Raw genomic sequence first — 20,544 nt, 5'->3', positions numbered from 1 at the left:
GATGGTGCATATATATATATATCCTCTTGTCACGCATGCGCCTACCAAGCAGAAGTGAAGCCGGAACATGCACATCAAAGGCGATCGCGCAAGAAGTTAAATTCGGCATCCAGTAATGTGATAGAAGGCTCACTCACACATCTATCTCTATTCTTCTTGATAAAGAAGGCCTCAAGAGTGAGCCTGGAAGACGCGTTGCCGCTCCTGCCGAGAATAGTTGTCTCTGAAAATCGAGCGTCGCAACCACACGCGGTAACATGAGCCACCAAATGTGCGCCCTTATCCTCTTTTTCCTTTAGTTTTTGCGCGTGTTCCCTCAGACGGTCATTCACACAACGCTCAGTTTGACCAATGTAGAGCTGCCCACAAGGGTGCAAGGGAATTGCATAAACAACCCCTCTGGAGCACTCAACAAAGGGCTTCTCATGCCTCGTGCGGCAGCCCCACCTGCTCTTGCAGCAAACACGAGAACACAGCTTCGAAAGCTTGTTGGGCGCAGAGAAAACCAGAGGTATACCATGACGGTTAGCAACCTTTTTAAGGTTGTGTGACACCTTGTGTACATAGGGAATAACCTCTGGTCTTACCTTCTGTCGTTCGACTTCTGCGCTCGCCCTTCGTGCTCCAAGCTTTACTTTTTGCAGAAGAGACTCTGCTATAGCATTGACGACCGTCAAAGGGAAACCAGCTGCCAAAAGGCGTCCAACTTGGTTTGCAAAACTAGACCGCATTTGGTGTGCGCACGATTTCCGCAAAGCCGATTCCAAGCAAAGATTACCAACTGCTCGCTTCACCACTTTAGAGTGTGCGGAATCGTATGGCAGCAATTGCTTCATGGCTCGCGGTTGATAGGACCAGCAGACGTGGCGAACTTCAAAAGACAGTTTTAAATCTAAGAACTGCAGGCCTGTGTCGTCAGGAAGTTCATGGGTAAAAACAAGCCCTTGGCCTTGGTTGTTAAGAGCGTCTAAAATAAAAGCAGGGGATGTAAAGTCACCCTTATTGTTTAAAAGCACTAGAAAATCATCAACATACCTAAAAACTTTTAAAACCTGCCCCCCATTAAAAACCTGTTCTAAGGACCTATCAATAAAAGACAAAAAAATGTCGCACAAAATAGGAGCAACACAAGACCCAATACCCACTCCCCGGCGTTGCAGATATGGCTGCTCGTTGTAAAAAATAAAAGTCACACTTAAATAAAACTCAAGCAATGTTAAAAAGCTGTCCACTGAAAGGCCCGCCGAGTTCTGGGAGTCGACCACGTCGTTGTATTCAATACATTCCCTTAAGAAAACGAGAAGCTTGTCCTGAGGAATTGAATAGAATAGATCTTCTACGTCAACGGAAAAACCATACTTAATGCCGTCATTACATTTAACAAATTGCGCGACCTCCGATGAACTTTTAACACGGAAAGGGTCATCCACCTGGGAAAGGGTTCTCGTGTTTGCTGCAAGAGCAGGCGGGGCTGCCGCACGAGGCATGAGAAGCCCTTTGTTGAGTGCTCCAGAGGGGTTGTTTATGCAATTCCCTTGCACCCTTGTTGGGCAGCTCTACATTGGTCAAACTGAGCGTTGTGTGAATGACCGTCTGAGGGAACACGCGCAAAAACTAAAGAAAAAAGAGGATAAGGGCGCACATTTGGTGGCTCATATTACTGCGTGTGGTTGCGACGCTCGATTTTCAGAGACAACTATTCTCGGCAGGAGCGGCAACGCGTCTTCCAGGCTCGCTCTTGAGGCCTTCTTTATCCAGAAGAATAGAGATAGATGTGTGAGTGAGCCTTCTATCACATTACTGGATGCCGAATTTAACTTCTTGCGCGATCGCCTTTGATGTGCATGTTCCGGCTTCACTTCTGCTTGGTAGGCGCATGCGTGACAAGAGGATATATATATATATGCACCATCCTTCCTTTCCAATAAACAGTTGTGAGTAGCGCTTGTCCTTGTCTGTCTCCCTTGTGTTCGTGGTTTTATTTGCGCTAAGCTACTACTTCAAATAAGGATGCAAGAGCGAACGCGTAGCTCAGCGTATATGAAAGACGGGAAGGGAAAAGCGGAAAGGAGGGTGCAGCGGAAGCATTAGGCCGAAAGCGGAGGAGGGTATGGTGAAAGCGTGAGAATAAAAGCGCAGTGCGACGACAACGGCTATGAGATGGCGCCAGAGTAGCACGCATCGTTTTAGAGGTTTATTGGCGGCGGCAGCGGCTGGGAATCGCGGCCAGGCGTTACCCCCGCGCGGGCTTTCACGTTCTCCAGGTTAGCGAGGCAGTCGTACCACGTAACGCCCATTTGTAAGGGGCTGCACGACACATATTGTCCACGCCGTCCAACATATTGCTAAGGGAAAACACTTATAGAGCTGTGCTCAAATTTTGCATTAGGGAGTATCGTAATCGTCACTGATTTTTCTCACTTTGCAGGGCAGCAGCATAACTCTTCTTGCAACCAACTACAGCCACTGGCCTCCGAACATCATGAATGCTGTGGCCGTGGGCATGGCTGGTCGGTGGTACGCACCATGTGAGAAAGGTTCCACGTCGAGTACCGGGCCCACTGGCTATTCGCTCGGCAGTAAATGCGGGGGCGCGTGCATGCAAAAGAAGCTCCTGCGAGAGCATCAAATCACCGACATTTCCCGGGTATGCAAAAACTGCCGTTCATAATACTGACAGACAGCAAGGAGAGCATAAGGGAAATTGTATTCAATCATGAACTTAACGAAATCATAAATAAAACCCGATTAAAGAACAACTGGCCAGAGGTGGGGTAGGAACACAAGTCTTCGCATTAGGCGTGCGACGCTCTTGCCATTTGAGGTAACGTAGCGCCGTTTCGGCATCCACTTTCTGGCATACTTATATTATTCTGGCATTTTTATGTTTGGTGAACGCTCATGGTTATATTGCGCTTAGTTTTACACTGACAATTTTAAGTGAAGGACAGGACGTGGACGTACGTAGCGCAAACTACGAACAGTTTAATACTCTTAAAGAACGCGCTTACATACAAGGAGATATGGCGCGGGGAGGGGAGGGGCATATATAAAAAGATATGAAAGGGTGACGACATGCGATCATAGTTCGGGCCAGGCATGTATCGTTCACTTGCACCCGTTTAGCTGTCGCAAGCGCCTCCCATAATTCTCACTCCATATTTTATTTTGATGTGCCAATGACTGTGGTGCTTCCTAGTAGCGGAGAGCATTTACATTGTTTGCAGTGTGCATCCAAATTGCTTGGTGCTGTCAGAAGCTGGCACGTGTATTTGTGCTCCCATAACCTATCATTTAGCGAACGTCCAGTTTGCCCAATGTATACTTTCCCGCAATCTAGTGGAATTCGGTAAACCACTGAAATAGAACATTCCACGTATTTTTTCACGTGCCAGGGTGAACGGGTGCAAGTGAACGATGCACGCCCGGCCCGAACTATGTTCACATGTCGTCACCTTGTGATATATATTTACATCTCCCCCCCCCCCCCCGGAGCCATATCTCCGTGTATATAAGCGCGTTCCTTAACAGTATTAAACAGTTGATAGTTTGCGCTACGTACGCCGACGTCCTGTCCTTCACTTAATATCGTCAGTGTAAAACTAAGCGCAATATAACCATGAAAGGGATATTTATGGTTATCTACTGGAACTAGAGCTAGGCTTCTTATGACATAACTAATACAAGTCGGGCCCCTCGGTTTCCTTTCTTCTCGTTCGCTACTTAGCGACTGTCTCGAATCCGGCAACACTGGCACCTTCAGGTAGCATTGCGGTTTTATTAACCAGTTGCTTTCCCCGAAAAATTCATGTACACCTAACGCCTACGGCAGAAAGGATTCTCCGCATCGGGCGCCAAGGCTTGTGAGTGGTGGGGCTGGCTAAGAGTCCTAGGGTTAGATATAGTAGATAAACCTAAATACCCCGGAAAGGGGATGGGAATGAATGAATGAAAAACTTTATTTTCCCAAAGGAGGTATACCGGCGAAGGTGGAGCCCTCAGTCCAGGGCCCCTGTGCATTTTGCTATCTTGCTAGCTCTGTCGATACGCTTGAGCTGTTCATCAGGCTACGAGCAGGACAGCGCAGTCTCCCACTGTTCTGTTGTCGGTGTTTTGTGTACTGGCGCAACCTTTGGTTTTTGGCAGGCCCATGTAACGTGGCAAAGCGTTGCGTGTTCCCCGCATAGTGGGCATTTATTGTCATATGTTGACGGACAGATTTTGCTGAGCAGACTCAGATTGGGGTGTGTATTAGTCTGCAGTTGTCACCAGGAAACCGACTGTTCTCTACTAAGGTCTTTGTGGGGAGGGGGGTAGATCCTCCTTTAGGCTCTTTGGTTTTCTAAAATTGCTCCATAGCGGCTGGTGACTGTGTCCGCTTCCCCGTCATGGCGCGCCCCCGGGTTGGCGTATGCTCCGGCGTTGGCATCGGCACGCTGGTTCCCTGTCACAGTCTCATAACCTGGTGATCTGGGCTGTAGTGTTTGCCAACTCTCTGATTGTGTGATCCACACGACAGTTGCCTTGTATTCACATGCCAAGGATCTTAACTTAGGATATCTCCGGAATCTTCTTCCCCCTATGAAGATGTCGATGGAGTTTTACAGATGGTATCCTCTTCTGCAGACTGAGCACCTCGGATTTCTCCGGGGAGCAGGCAAGTCCGCAGTGCTCAGTGTATGCGTGGACTGTATCTGCTGCACTCTGCAGAATGTCTTGTTTTTCTCCTAAGGACGCCTTGGTCACCCAGATTGTGACATCTTCGGCGTATATGGCATGCCTGAGTCCTTCAGTTTTGTCGAGCTTCCGTGCTAACCCGATCATAACAATGTTAAAAAGCGTAGGGGATATCACAGAGCATTGCGGTGTTCCCTTTTTGGGCATGTTGAAGTTGTCAGTCCTGATGCCTCCTATACCAATGGTGGCGGTTCTGTCACTAAGGAAAGCTTTGACGTAGTTGTGTATGCTCTGCCCGCAACCAATGTTGCTGAGTCCCTCCAGCGCAGCCCTATTGCTTACATTGTCGAAGGCCGCCTTAAGATCGAGTGCAAGCAATATATTTTCTCCGTATTTTAGAATGGTAGTAAATACCTCCTCCTTATTCTGCAGGAGGATGTCTTGCGTTGAGAAGAATTTGCTGAATACAAACATAGTATGTGGCATGAGCTCGTTATCCTCCAGGTGCGTCTCCAACCTCTGAAGCACAATTCTCTCATATACTTTTCCCAAGCAGGACGTCAACGAAAGGGGTCGCACGTTTTCCAGCCAGGGAGTCTTTCCGGACTTCCGAATCACTACTATTTCCACATGTTTCCAGTCGTCCGGGATAGTCCCCCGTTCCCAGTGTTTATTTACGAATTCGGTAAATCGTTTGATGGAGTTTTCGTCCAGGTTCCTTATCATGGCGATGGTGATGCCATCCTTGCCTGGCGTGATGATCTTTGTGGCAGACATCACATCGTGTCTCACTTCTGTGGTAATGGGTTCATCTAGAGCGGCATTTGGTTCGCCCGTGTATTCCAAGCTGGCGTACATACAAGATGGGCAAACGGCGCCGCGGTAGCTCAAATGATAAGAGCATGGCACAGGTAATGCAAAGACGCGGGTTTGTATGCCATCTGCCGCCAAAATGCTATTTCCTTCTTTCAATCCCATTAAATTGCGATTTTTTATTTCAGTTAACAAGTACCCCTAATTTACTTTATTCTGTCCTTGGTACATTTAATGTCGGAGCTTCTGACTAATAAAGAACGGGCCCCTCAGAATTCATTTCTGGACGTTTCTATTATACATACATATATATATATATATACATATATATATATATATATATATATATATATATATATATACTCTGCCTTCCAGTGCTCACGGCCTGAATCTTTTTTCTTGGAACACACTAAGCATGGACTTTTGTATCGCACACGAGTCATAATTTATATATATATATATATATATATATATATATATATATATATATATTTATATATATATATATATATATATATATATATATATACATGTATATAATTATATTTAGATATTTATAAATATTATCGATACTAGTATGGCTCTTGTACGCTCACACTGTTTTGGGGGTGCAGTAAGACTCAGACTAATTTTTGCGGTGTCTGTTGGATTGAACATTCCCAGATGATAGCGAGCGATCTCTCCGCAGAATTGAATGAAGTGAAAACCGTGTTCGTCTGCAGGTGTTGCGTTTCACAGAGGCCTAATGGAAAGTTTCGGCTCTTTCTTAATAATCTGGCCCTTCGCACTTGGTCATATATCTCTACTACGAAAAAAATGCACAAAGAAACCACTTTAGTTTCTTACAGCTGTGCTTCTTTGCTATTTACCAAATATACATTTTGCCTGCTCCAATACTTAGTCTCCCTGTAATCCCAACCAGTAAGCATGACAAGTACCACCGCGAAAGAAGCCCATCAGGACAAAGACAAAGCCGTCGCGCTCAGTCATTTTCATTACGCTTTGAAGAAAAAAAATTTTAGGGCCACCTACGCGGCTGCGATAAAGGCCGTGTGCATGTCTACAAAGGCGTAGACATAAGATTGATCCAGCGCGGAGATTCTGAGCGGTAGTTAGCCAATTCTGATCGCTGTTTGCAACGATTGTACTCTCTAAAATCGGCAACCTTCACGTGTGTAGCATCGGCAGAGCGGACGAGAGGTTGTATCGTGGAATGCCAATTTGTTGGTGTTGCCTTCCACTCCTTATGACCTGAATCATATTTCTTTGTAACTTGCTAACCATGCATTTTGGAATTGCAACTACGGATTTTGACGTACATAGCGGCGGATACCAACGCAACAATGGGAGTAAAACCATAAAGGCTATCTTTATTATACTTGCGCTGAGCTTCAGATAGACCGTACTTCAGGGAAGCTTCATTCAGTACCCGAAGACTACGAAGCGTGTCACAGCGTGGCGGCCATTCGTGCAAGGGTTAAAGACGGGTTGCCTATTATTCTTTAATGCGGCAGCCTCACGCTCCTTACTCTGCCATAAACCTCACCTCGCTTTTAATCAGGCTCGCAGCAAAAAAGAGGACTACTCTGTTACATACTCAGAACTACGAATTATTGGGTAGGCCGTTATGCACACTTTTCTTGCAGCACTTACTCCCTTGTGTCTGACTGCATTTCCATTCTCTGTTCCGAAGAGTGCACTTATGTTTAATTTATATATCGCAGAAAAAAGTCGCAGTCATAAGTAAGGCTCGTGCTCATTTTCCGTCGTGGACACTGCGAGCTGTTTTAAGGGCTACTATACCGTTACGACGTCCAAAACAATAATCCGCAAGTAAATTGCATAGGTGTGGCTTCATGAGGACCACAATATGTAGTTATAATTTTCGAAACAACCACCGCCGTTTACTAGTGGCTACGTCTCTGCATTGCTGGGCTGTCGTCTGCTCTATCTTGATCGCGGCGGTCACATATTTTAGTGAGGGAGAAGCGCAAGAACGCGCTTGTACTACAATTTAGTTGCACGATAAAGCACCTTATGTGCGTAAATTATTCTGTTGTCCCCGCTATGGGAAGTTTATTAAGGAGATCGAGATTTTACCATGCACATAAAACTGCAGCATTTATTTTCGTTTCAGAAAAAAGAACAAGTTGGACCGCTATTGACCGTCTAGTTGAAGTCAATGAAAGACAACGTTTTCTTGTACGACGTGATGAGGAGAGATAGGGGTGCATGAACCACATGATTTTTCGAGAGGTACGCGCGTAGAGACAGACTTGGTCGACGTTAACAAGATGTTGAATCGCTTGAATTTTGTCATTCATAATCCTCAACATCCTAATCATCACCGTGACAGTAATCGTCACAGTCACACAGTGGTTCCAGCAGCGCATGCAGATTTACCTGAGGGCCACATATCCTGCGATGCATACCCGGTAAATCGGAAAACCCCATGCCGCACTGATGTCTACACTGGGCCGTCTTCAGAATTGGTCCACGGAAGAGGTAGAAACTGCTCAAAGAGCAACACCAAAAACGACATATATATATTTTTTTATTTGTCGACAACGCTTTTATGGACACATGCTGCAAACTTTATGAAAAGAGAGGGCTGCTCTTCTGCCGATTAGTGCTGTGGTACATGCAAAGACGGTCAACAACTGGAATTATTAGAGTGCTGATTACCGCCGGACATCTGTGCCCTTTATAGAATATATTGGGCTACGTTTTCTTATAATCTTTCTTTTTTATGTTGTTGGGAAAAATCATGAATATTAGGGAGTATATACCAATCTGTTAGAACGCTGTTAGAACTCGGGCAACGGCTTGTCCCTGCATTGTAGAACGGGACAACTCCCAGAATTGCTCGTTTCCGCTCATATATATTAGAATGTTTCAGTTGAACATTTACGCTCAGACCGCCATGCGCTCGCAACTGCCCAAAAACCGCTCCGCGGGAACGCGTGTGCGCTTGCGCACAACGCTAGTGCCGGCATGCGCAACAAAGATCGCTTCGCGCTCGACTTGCAAAGCCGAGCATTTTGCTCGATCATTTTGCATCCGAATTGATAGTGGGCCGCCTGCGTCTCGGAAAGACGCGGTTATCAGGTGCCAAATCTACGCGGTTCTCTGCAGTGCGTTAGCGCGTGAAATCTGAGCGGAGCGTATGCGGTGCTCAACTTAAAGTGTCGATTCGTGCTTTTTAGGGAGTGGTGCGAATTTTATTGCACGATCCCTATCGAAACATCGTATGTCCCCTGTTCAGTAATCCTGTTTGGTATTACATGATTTGTATCGGAACAAAAAAGAACTATGAGACAGGATATGTCAGATTTTGTGCTAGGGCTGTCAGATCTGTGCTCACAAGTTCCACAAATTATTGTCTCCTTCCACAATAGGCCTGCTCTCGGCCTGCCTACAACAACTCGTTCTACGAAGACAGGGCGTTCCAGGCCCGCGTCGCGTACGACGTCGGAGCAGAATTGGTCTTCACCTATGACAGCCCTATTAACCTTCGTACCAAGGTGAGACAATCCAATCATGTCCAAACAGCACGCATGGTAACACTGAGTTCAACTTTTCAGATCATGTCTACTCGCATTAAAGTGTGAAAAATTATCAATTTGCTGGCAATCACGTGGCAGTAAAAATGAACATTACTCATTTCCTGTGCCCCTGTTTCTTGTTAAAGTTTGAAGCAAAGGTTCTCGTTACATAATTGTAGAATATAAGAGTGAAAACGGTACTGTTAAATTGAAACAGAGGCGAAGTTGTTAGATAGCTAGTGAACGAGTCATTTATTGTGTAAATACATGTGGTTCTATACTGCCTCGCCTTGTAGCAAAAGAGAAATTTGGAAAAGATTTACGCCAGTGACCGCTTCTATTATAACGATCCTTTATAGCGAAACTCCTGCAGACTTTCGTGACCGTAGCATATATATATATATATATATATATATATATATTTAAACCGTTGGGGGAATTACTTGTACTTCGTAATTGAATTAAATAATAAATAAGTGATGAATTAGTCATAATTAAAGTGGATGCAACAAAAACTTGCCTCAGGCTTGGAACGATCCCCTGCCTTCGCATCACGCATGCGATGCTCTGACCAACCAAGCTACCGCGGAGCCGTTTTTCTGGGGTATTTACGTTTTACTACTAGAACTAACCTTGGTAGTGTTAGCCACAAGCCGCCACTCAGAAATCTTGGCGGCTGATGCCTTTCTGCCCCTGGCGTCGCGAGTACGTCATCCTTTTGGGTGAAGGCAACTGGTCAATAAACCCATGCATGCTACCTGAAGGCATCAATGTCGCCGGGTTCGAGACCCTCGTTGTGTGCTGAACGAGAAGAAAGGTGGTTAATTAAGGGACCCGATTTTTATTAATCATATCATAAGGAGCCAACAAACAAAGGAGCATAGGACAACGTAGGGTAAAAAAAACGCGTACTACTCAATACCTGGATTGAATAAACAATAAACAATGACAGTTAAAGTGAATGAAAAATATTAACTTGCCGTAGGTGGGGTACACTCCCACGTCTTCGCTTTACGAGTGGCGCAGCTGGCTAACTCTCCCTATGTTAGATTTAGTGGTAAAACATAAATACCCAAGAAAGTTGATGGGAAAGCTCAATTGGTTAGACCATCATGCACGTAATGCGTAGTCATAAGATATTTCCTCACCTGCGTCAAGTGGCCCTTTCATGCACCTTAGTTGTCCTTGAATTTATATTTGTTTTATTCACTTAGTAACTACAAGTAATTTCCCATATGTTGTCTTTTGGTGTATTCGTTTGTTGGCTTCTTATGGTGTGATTAACAAAAATTGGGCCCGTTGGTTACCCCCCTTTCTTCTCACACACACTCCCATATATATATATATATATATATATATATATATATATATATATATATATATATTTACAAAGATTATAAGATGGACAGCACGAAGCGGAGTATAAAAAATGTAAGCTGATAGCTTATATCGAGCACCTGATCTGCGTAACAAATAATTTGTTCCTACATTAAACGTGAGCATACGTGCGCTTCCACGCATCTTTAAAGCGTACCAAGCTGTTATTGAAATTGCTGAGTATGTTTATTACATTCGTTGATTTAATTTTGCTTCTGATTTACACGCACTGCATGCGCCTAAAAGTTCTTGGGAAATCCACCAGAATTGGTATGTACTACTGTACGTCTCCTAGATACAACATGTACGTGTCCTACAATAACATACAACAATCTCAGCTCACGTACATCTCCAAAGCTCACGGATCTGTCAAGAAAATGGTTCATTCTATTAGATAAATTATTTGATTTCATGCACTTTCCTTGATTCAACATTTAGTATGTCGCACTGACGGTGCGGCCTCATTCTTTGCCAGTCTTCCAGTATTGGCGGTTCGGACCGTGACGCAGGAGGTGTAAAAACCCTGAGCGTTGCTAAACACGTCACGTACATTTCTGGGCGTACATCTGTCAGCATCGAATTGTTCGCATCACCGTTACCTCTCAAGAATTTAGGTAACCACTTCACGTAGGCTTCGCTTCGTATAGATATCGACATGTGCTGCGCAATTAAACTTTCTGCATAATTGCGCAGTGCATCCACAACCGGCATCCAAATACGTTCACTACGAAAAATGTACACCTTCAAGGAAGTAATTCCGTTATGCACGCGAAGATTTCATTGTTTCCTTCTCAGGTGTTGTGTTCGTCTCGACGGTCGCTTTCTACATCGGTAAAGTGGGCCCGTCGCGCAAATGAAATAATGGAAATGCGGACAATATTAGACACGCTGCCATTGGAACTGAATCCATACGCGAGGCAGTGTTCGCCGATGTAGCGTTGGTCACCTGTATCACGTGGCGAGGGGTCCCGCCTCTGGCCACGTTGCCGGTCAGGCACATGTTCGATAAGCTTCAAACCGCGGTGCAGATGAATGTGTGTGTTGTGGCGATGCCAAATGACACAAGGCTTTCTGCGATCAGCAAAGAATGTGCAATTTTTTTTTCATGGAGTCACAACTAAAATTGGAGTCATCACCCGTCTGTGCATGTATAGCATTGAACTGAAATGTTTCAACGAAGTTAGTTCCTATTATAGGGCTGTCAATACTCGCCGTTGGCTGGTGCAACTGAAACAATGTTCTGCACTACGAACTTCGCTGTCCTCTGAATATTAGTCTGTGTAACTGCACACTTTGGCGGCCATTGCTATGCTGTTGAACACCTATTAAGGCTCGTTGGCAGATAGCATGAAAACAATACCTAGGGAGCAGTTTTATGAATATATGGCTCTTATCGTCTATGATATCATATGCTCGCCATCGCAAAACGTTGCAATTACGCACTTGCTGCTGTCACGGACCCACTTCTCAGGGTTAGAAGTGAAGCGCTTCTTTCGGAAATGCGTAACGTAATTTATTATCGTGCTCAGCTTTAAGGCACTCGATTTGACACAGACAGTGACCTCTTACGAGTTGTTGTCTCGGGGATGTTCAATGCAGCTTTGCAAAGCCAAGGCGAACGCGACAAACGTGAAATACACCTTGGCTGCTGCGGACATCCAGCTGGAGGACGTCAATGGTACCTGCGGCTACGGGCCATTCCCTCGGCTCCACATGCTCAAGAAGCTGGCGGAGTTCTTTGCTTTTAATTACACGTCTGTCGGTAGGGAGGGAGCGTGCAGGGCGGTCACCTATTAATACACGCTCAATTGTTGCTGTCTGCTCATGCACATAGAAAAAAAGCATTCTGTGTAAATAAGTTTAGTGAAATTCTACATTTTTTTTCTGTCCTTTCTATTGTTGTGGCAAAAAATCTGCCGCGTATGCGGGATATGGGGGTTTGGCATCATGGTGCATGCAGAAAATCTACCGTTTTCTCTACCGGTGGTGTATTCTCTGCATCATGTAGAGAATGATGTATTCTCTACATCATTAATATGACTTAACGTTTTCGCCACTGCCCCACCGAATAGGTTTTCGTCTTTTTATATAGTACTACTATTTGATATGTTTGTCAGACTTATCCTGTTGCATACGTAAATAAAGTGGATGGTATTTGGGTAAAGATTCCGTTTGACCGCAGTTTACAAAAAAAAATAAGTTATTTTTGTCTGGCATTTCCATTTAAGCCAGTTTCAATTTTCCGGAGCCCACTGCATCTATAGTAGTGTTTGTACAGATGTTCTAGATGTGCCTTTCACACACTCCCATTATCACTAATAGAGCCATGACTACGTCTTCACCATTCTCGCCGTTATGTCTGTATTGGTACAAGGAATCTACGCTAAAATGTTCGCCAGTTCACACAGATCCACGAATACATTTTTTTTGTCGGCAGCATTGCAAGAATAGTTCAAGAACATTATGCGCAGATAATGTCAACGTTAATATATGTGATCCTTGCGAAATACTCAAGCATAGTACATCGTGTAAAAGTAAAAACATGTAGTAAATAAGGGCACCTCTTTTACCCTCAACATGCATGAAGTGCTTATAATAGTTGTACAGCCTGCCAGTCCTGTCGATAACTAGGGAATCAGCCTAGATACACTTTAGCTAAAATTAACGTAACGAGTGCACAGATTGAAATTTCTTCCGCTCAGCCCTTATTTGGCGGTCGTTTAAGGTGAGTGTCACAACTGATGGAGTTCCAGGATACATGCTTCCGGGAGCTTGGTTCTCAAACAACGGGAACTACAGGAAACCAGGATGACGTAGGCATCGGAGTGGTACTTCCACCGTTTGCGTGCAGTATTTGGCTGCACACAGTATAGCTGCTACTAGAGGGAACTCTGGCGCTGATATCGCTGGGAGGTGGAAGCAACGCGGTTTAGTCGGCATTGTACTTATGGGTAGTACGTAGATTCGCCTAACTTCGTTCTTCTGGCTTCAAATGACTATGTAACTTGGCAAATCAATAATTTTCAGTAAAATATTTCGTATTGAGTTCAATATCTCGCAATATATATATGTGTGTACGCATGCGCTTTGCTTACCGTGCTTATACAAGATGGGAAAACTTGTAAATGAGATAAAGCCTATAAAATACTGCCCCAGGAACACTTTGGGTCACAACCACAAAGATTACGTAAATGGGTGCACTATCCGTCGATGGCAATGTAAGGTAACCATTACTAGGCCATTGTTATCTGCCGTCATCTTTGTAAGAAACTTCGTAGTCGACGGCCTCTGTCTTCCTATTTCGGAGATGCAGCAAGGTGCCGTCCAGAAGAAAGCAGGGAGGGATGATGAGCATAACACAAGTGACAACCTACATTGAAGCGCACAGAGAGCGCTGAAGTACGTCATAAAAATTTATTTCGGGTTGTAAGTAACTTCGACTTGTGCGTTTTACTGCTACACTGTGAAATATAGCGCAGGAGTGAAGTATAAACAGTCACTCTGATGAGCATTTATGCATCTGCGGTCCTTTCATTAAGGAAACATTTAGTCCGTCTAGCAAGCCTCACAAAGCCAACGCTGGGGGGAATGAGGGTGTTGTAGGTGATTGCTTTGACAAAGTGTTCTTCATCCCTAAGGCTGGTAAACAGTATGTGGACTATCGGCACCATCAAATCGTACGGTTCTCACTGACGCTTTCTTTTGGCGTATTGCCTCACGAGAAAGGTAAATAGTCGCCTGATGATGGAATATATTCATTCTGAGCATTTAAGTGGTCTAGAAATTAGCTAATCGCAATCGGTTTGTTTTAAAAATATATATCAGATCTTTCCAAAATTTTGATAATAATTAACGCCCCAATAAGTAATCATTGACTTGTGAAAATGCATGTTCCCTCATGGGTTCGATGTCAGCACGAAATCAGTGTTGCGTTCAACCAACGTGGAAGTTGTATTTGTGAGTAAGACGCCTGTCTAAACCACTTCGCAATATTTTACAAATACATGAAACCATGGCGTATAATTTGATGTTTCCTTAGGCTGGTTCTTTAAAAATGAATATGTGCAAATGCGAATATCAAGTTATTTATGTTGCATGTCTATAAATCGTATGTTTTTCCTTATACAAAAGTTGGACTAAATAGACGCCCAATACCAACATATGCTGGCTCCATACGATCATGTAACCTTGCCTTGAAAATTACACGCTCGAAGTTAAAGCAAGCCATTAGTTAAACCATCGTAGCTAAGGAAACCTTCCATTTCTGGCATTGTTGCTCTAAAAAAATGCGCAATTGTTCTTCTGTTCACCTGTCTTTTGTGTTTCCTTCTTTGTTTCTTTGTCCTTTGTTGTTTGTGCGGTTACATGATGCATTCCAATATCAACCACCAACTATCCCGTCCATCCCTGTTGAAAATAAGCCGCGCAATTTTCCATTCCTTCGGTGTTCTTTCTTACAATGTCAGCAGTTTTGCGAGTGGCACACGCATGTCACAGTGCCACCAATGAGCAGGATGAGTTAGGAGCTTTTTGCTGCGGCCAAATGGGACTGCCTTATCTAGATTATATGCACCTAAATCTGCTGTTGATTGATTCGTTGGAACCGGTTTCGCGAATAGAGTGCAACTGAAATTGTTCCCAGTAGCCTCGTGGGCATTACACTACGATCGCTAGTGAGAGGTTACTATAGGAGGAGGAGGAGGAAATAACTTTATTGTGTGCCCAGCTGCGAGTTGGCGGAGAGGGCCAAAGGCCCCGTCTAGGTGACGGCCCGGAGTTCGTGGGTCCTGGCGGCATCCTCGGGCCGCTGGACGGCCCATAGTTAAACCTCGAGGGCGGGGCTGACCAGCGCTGCTTCCCAGCGCGTGCGAAGGCTGCTGCTAGAGGACGCGTTTTCTTTATTGTTATTTATCTCTCGGCATTCCCATATTATGTGCTCCAGAGTGGCTCTGGATTCACATGTTTTGCATTTGTCCGTAGGATATACATCCGGATATATGATGTGCGAGAGCGCAGGATTCGGATACACCCTAGTTTGTAACTGCCGCCATGCGACAGCCTGCTTTTTTGTCAATTTTGCCTAAAGTCACGGAAATATGCACCTCTGTAACCTATCATGTTTCGTGATGTCATCATATGTGGTCATTCTATCCTCCCACTCCCACTCATTTACCGCACCGTCACGGCCGGAAGGTGTCGGGGCTTCACTTGCGACCGCGGCTCGGTCCGTAAGCCCTCGAGCCGCGTCGTGTGCTGCCTCGTTGTTGCCGTCCTCCGCGAGGGTGTGAGCCGGGGGAAAAAAATTGTTGACGACAACGACTGCCACCCTGACGGCCAAACTATTATTGAAGGACTCCTAAGAGGAGCGAAGAGGCCCTTTGCGCAGCCCATAGGGAAGGGGTTGCGGCCCTTAGGAAGATGCCGCTGTAGCGGACGCAGACTAAGGAATAAGGACGCATTGTTATGCTGTTACAGAGGTAAAACACAAGTAACGCAAGACACCTGCTGTATTTTATATTTGCCGTTATTCCTTAGTGTGTTCACAGAACAGATAATCTAATACTGTATTTAAATAGGTTAGCTGTCCGCCACAACAGACTTTACATTCACTTTGACTGCAAATGGACAATGTATGTTAAACATCAGGCATATAGTTTAAGCGTCCGAAAAAAGTAAAGAAATAGACAAATGTGAACAGGGCCCCTATAACGTAAAACTAATCCAATATATTTTTATTCCAATCTTCTAACGTCAAATTTACGTAACCACTGATGCAAGCATCTGGCGATGACGCGCAGCGTTGCCTGCCTGAACAGCCCAATCAAATGGTCTCGTCGTTTACAGGAACTCACTTTTGTTTGCTTACAAAACGATAAACATTGCCTACCTTGAGCGTTCTTTTTTATCATATAATTGGCTTGCAAGAGGCCAGAAGCACGCTCAAGTGGAGAGGGTTTGGTGGGAATGAGCCAGTGCAGTGAAATTAGGTGAGCGGATGAAGAAGGAGGTGCCGGCGTCTGCAAATTGTCCGCTTTCCCTTACTTAGTTTGTGGTGGGTTGTATAAACTCTTGGTGGCTTGCAACGCACTGTTAAAAATTCCACAAAAATGGATCCCCAACAAATAAGAGTTCGCAAAGCGATGTTGTATACGTGCCGAAAGGGCTCGATAACGTTACATGGTCACGCAGCAAGTTTTGGTATATGCAACTAAACTCATGCTCTCCGGCAGGTGCGAATAACCTTTGCGTGAGCGATCGGCGTCGGCCATATGCTATTTATTTCGGAACTGGGCTATTCAGAAAAAAAGATCCCTGTTATTTTTTAGATATAATAATGACTTCCCCCTCTGGCTTAGCTATTTCCCCTGTTTACACTGAAGACACTAATATCTTTTCGCATCATTATGGTTACGCGGCTCTCGTACCTAACCTTCAAGCTAACTTAAACTCTCTGGAAGAGTGGTGCACGTCTAATAGGCTATTGATTAATCCATTCAAAACTAGTTTTATGCTTTTTCATACGCCCTACCAAAAACTGCTAACTACTTCTTTTATGTAAACTATACGCCTCGAGACCTTTCTACTGAGGAGATCATGCTACTCAGAATTAAAATCTTTACCAAAAGTCGCAGTTATGCCGAAAGACCCAGCATCTGTTGCGATCACAAATTATCAGACAGCCACACCAAATAAGATGTGGTAGTATTATCGGCCGTAGAAACGTGTAAACATGCGGATACTAAATAAATTGACAAACATGGTATCACGCACGCACTAACAAACATAAAAACATCTCACTCAATGACAGCGGATACGCACTGTCCGAACGCTGGCGCGAGGAAGACGTCGGCAAGAGCGAGGGAATTGACCTCCGAGCTGCCGCTCACTTGAACGCGAACTACGCGGCTAGAACACAGCGCACGTAAAGCCATCAGACCTCGGTGCGTCTAGACTGTGCTCCGCCTTCATGATGATTTTTATTATAGAGATCGGGCGGCCGCACTCAGCCTCCGTAGTCTATCCACCCACCCCGTTGCCTTGCATGCGATGTACGACAGCGCGCGTGAGCTAACCATCCTCGGCTCACATTCAACCTCTTTCACTGGCACTTCTAGCATACGGTGCGCTGCCGCACTCTTGTCGCACATAGAAAACATCACGGCGACGGCGTCGACGACGACGGCGAAAACGCGCTTGGAGTATTATTGTAATTGCTATCGCAATAATATGTGTTCCAGTTCCCCTATCCAAGCTATCTGTTTGCGATGGAACCCCATACAGTCCGTCGTCTTGGCCTGAATCCGAAGCAAAAGAATAAAAGCCCCTTCCTTAAAGGAAGATGGTTGGACGCGAAGCTTTGCCCCTACGCAAACTCAATCAAATTGAAAGCCCGAAGCCAACGACCGCGCAACGAGCCCAAGAAACGCTGAGTGATCTGATGTTTTGCATATGTGATTTGATTACCTGTTAAGGATGGCATTTCTTGAACGTTGATGTTGAATGTAGGCACACTTCGTTAATTTGCGTAGCCTTTGTTTTAGATAATGTAGCCGTTGATTACACGCACACAGTGACAATTTCAAGAACGTATTTACACTTGCACACTATTGCTGCGTGTTCACTGTTATAGAAGGTCAGAGGCACTGCCATCGTAAGACAGCCTGCTTGCAAACGTGAGATCAATGCAGGAACGGCGTTGCGTCATTGGGTCTAGGTAACATATACAGTTTCAACGCGTAGTGATCTAGCCTGAAAGTTTCGTTCCATTTGCCGTGCTTTTTCGCCACATCGGTTCAATGTCACCGCACATGAGGATCGGCGCACAGTGTGGCTTTAAGGTCTTCATCTTTTCTGCCAGGAACGTTTCCGCATCACAACGAGACGTGTTGCGTATGCTGTACACGCTGACTATCAGAACGCCAGTAGGGATCTCGACTGCACAAGCATCTCCCAAGTGGCTTCTGCATGCCGTTGCCGATGCACGGGATTGGCCTTACGGACACGATCACGCTCGCGCTTACGTTTGCGTACGGCAGCCTGCTGTTCTGTCGTGCGCTGCACCCACAGCCTACCCATAGTGACGGCCGGCAATGCATTGCGTCATGCACGTACAGCAATGCAGAGATGCAGAGTTCGTCTGGGTAGCGTGGCGTTCAGCCATCTTTTTTTTAAGAGAGGGGTTTTCAACTTGTTCCTTGATCCTAAGACGGGCCCGTGTTCACGCACACTTGCTTTCTCCGAGAAGCAGAGAAGCTCAGTTAATCGCGACAGTTAACCGCCGGTGTCCTGCCTAGCAGAAGCAACTTGCGCTTCTAGTAAACGTTGTGCGCATGCGCTACTCTTGAGCTCATCGCTTCGCGCCGGTAATAGGCACTGACCGGCCAGCCAGTCAACGCAGGCGCGGCACTGCGAATGTAAACTGTAGCTTTCTACGCATATGTGTAAGTTAGCTTTCCTGCAGCGCGTTTTCGGCGCTCAAAGACGAATCAGTGAGACATGAAAAGCTTCACTTTAAAATTCACCAATGATTGCGATACTCCCTAACGCGAAATTTGAGCGCAGGTCTACACGTCTTTTCTTCTATGACACACTTCTATGACCATTATATCCGTATTTTTCCTTGATGATCTTCATGACTTCTTGAGTAACGTATATGATGTGCAATATTATGTATGTACCGTACACATGCGTATATTTGAATGAAATAATGTGATGCTGCCTCTGCCCAAATGAGGGATGGGGGACTTGTCAAGCTGTTCAATGGACAGCTTTTTTTCCTCCACTTCTCCATCTGTATCTTACAAGATCTGTACCTTACAAGATGAAAAATAAACTTTCATATCATTTCATTTCATTTTCGTTTCTAGATGCATTTGATGGCACGGGTGGTGCTCTGTAAGCACTAAGAAGAGTGGTCTGGTGGCATCACTAATCGGGACAACGCGAGAGGCAGCGTGTGGATGACACGTGGGTGCTATTCTCAGCAACCTGCGCAGACGAACCTCAGCTAATGCAGCGTTTTGTTTCTATATACGGTATCGGTTGACGCGTTGACCACATGCTACAGGTGAACAGACGAAGGCGCGCTTCTCTGGCGCCATCTCATAGCGGCTATCGCCTCAGAGCCCGTCTTGCGTGGCACAACGCTTTCCTTCTCACCCTTTCGCTATACTCGCCCCCTCCGCTTTTCATGTTACGCTTTTCGCAGTAGTCTCCTCCTGGGCTTTCCTGCTCGCACTCTCTTCGCCTTGGCCGCCTTTCATCCCCTGGTGCACTCCGCGTTCACTTTCATCTTTCGCTGCACTCGTTCGCTCGGTGACGAGGGCCGCAGAGGGACGCCGAGGCACGCCGACGCTCAACGTAGGAGCGCGGACCTAGAAGCTGCGCTGCAAAAACCATTACTGCGCAGTGGTGTGCCAGAAGGCAAAGTGATTGTACAATTATTGTTCAATTTCCACACAATGGCGCTGGCAGTTGAGTCTAATATTGCTGAATACTTCAGTATGCAGATGACATATCTTTAAATATCCTATCGTGTAGGCTGCTCAAAAGGGATTAGAAATTTACAAAGTTCTTATTGGCAAATAACAGCATAGCACTACTGAAAGCGAATATCAATTACTGTAAAAAAATATGGCTCCTGCGCTTTTGCAACACTAGCAAAGTTATTTGTTTTCATATCCCCTGGCTTGCTTCTTCTCGTTATTTCAACTATAATTGGTCTCCAGTGCAGCAAGTTGACAGGGTTAAGTACTAAGGCTTGTACGTTGATTACGACACGTTCTGGAAGTGTCGATTAGGTCATGTTTGAGAGGAATTAAGAAACCTTGCACATTTAGAATACTCAGTGAAATCACACTGGCCTTTACATCTACGAATATACATTCTAAATTCTTCTGCGTATTGCACACAGCGGTGCGGTATTTTTCGCTTCTATTCTTTGTACAGCAGACTAGCGCGACAATGTTGAAAATGACTATGAGCTATATTGATGAGAAAGCGTCAAATGGCCCATCGAGCGAAGAAGCTGGCGGCGTCTTTAGCAGCAGCCAAATGGCACCTAGATTCCCACAGGCTGCGACGCTGTGACCATGCGTTGACGGAGCAGAGCGGTCGACAGGGAACACCTGCA

The 20,544-nt window shown here is 45.3% G+C and overlaps 1 protein-coding gene across 4 annotated transcripts in view; it reads left to right on the top strand.

The window, feature by feature from the left end:
* LOC139057936 (uncharacterized) overlaps nt 1-12,576 on the top strand; it is a 117,493-nt gene extending 104,917 nt beyond the window's left edge. For 3 of the 4 annotated variants that reach the window (XM_070536739.1, XM_070536740.1, XM_070536741.1), the window contains 3 exons: nt 2,429-2,647; nt 8,889-9,014; nt 12,012-12,576. In XM_070536739.1, coding sequence (XP_070392840.1) covers nt 2,429-2,647; nt 8,889-9,014; nt 12,012-12,209 — 543 coding nt within the window. In that variant the 3' untranslated portion in view covers nt 12,210-12,576. The remainder of the gene's footprint in view (nt 1-2,428; nt 2,648-8,888; nt 9,015-12,011) is intronic. The other variant, XM_070536742.1, reaches the window with a different exon arrangement.
* The last annotated feature ends 7,968 nt before the right edge of the window (nt 12,577-20,544 follow it).

This window comes from Dermacentor albipictus, chromosome 3 (genome assembly GCF_038994185.2).
Source record: "Dermacentor albipictus isolate Rhodes 1998 colony chromosome 3, USDA_Dalb.pri_finalv2, whole genome shotgun sequence".
Classification (NCBI taxonomy): Eukaryota; Metazoa; Arthropoda; class Arachnida; order Ixodida; family Ixodidae; genus Dermacentor; species Dermacentor albipictus.
Note: the sequence above shows the minus strand (reverse complement) of the source record. Positions and strands in the feature narration are given on the sequence as shown.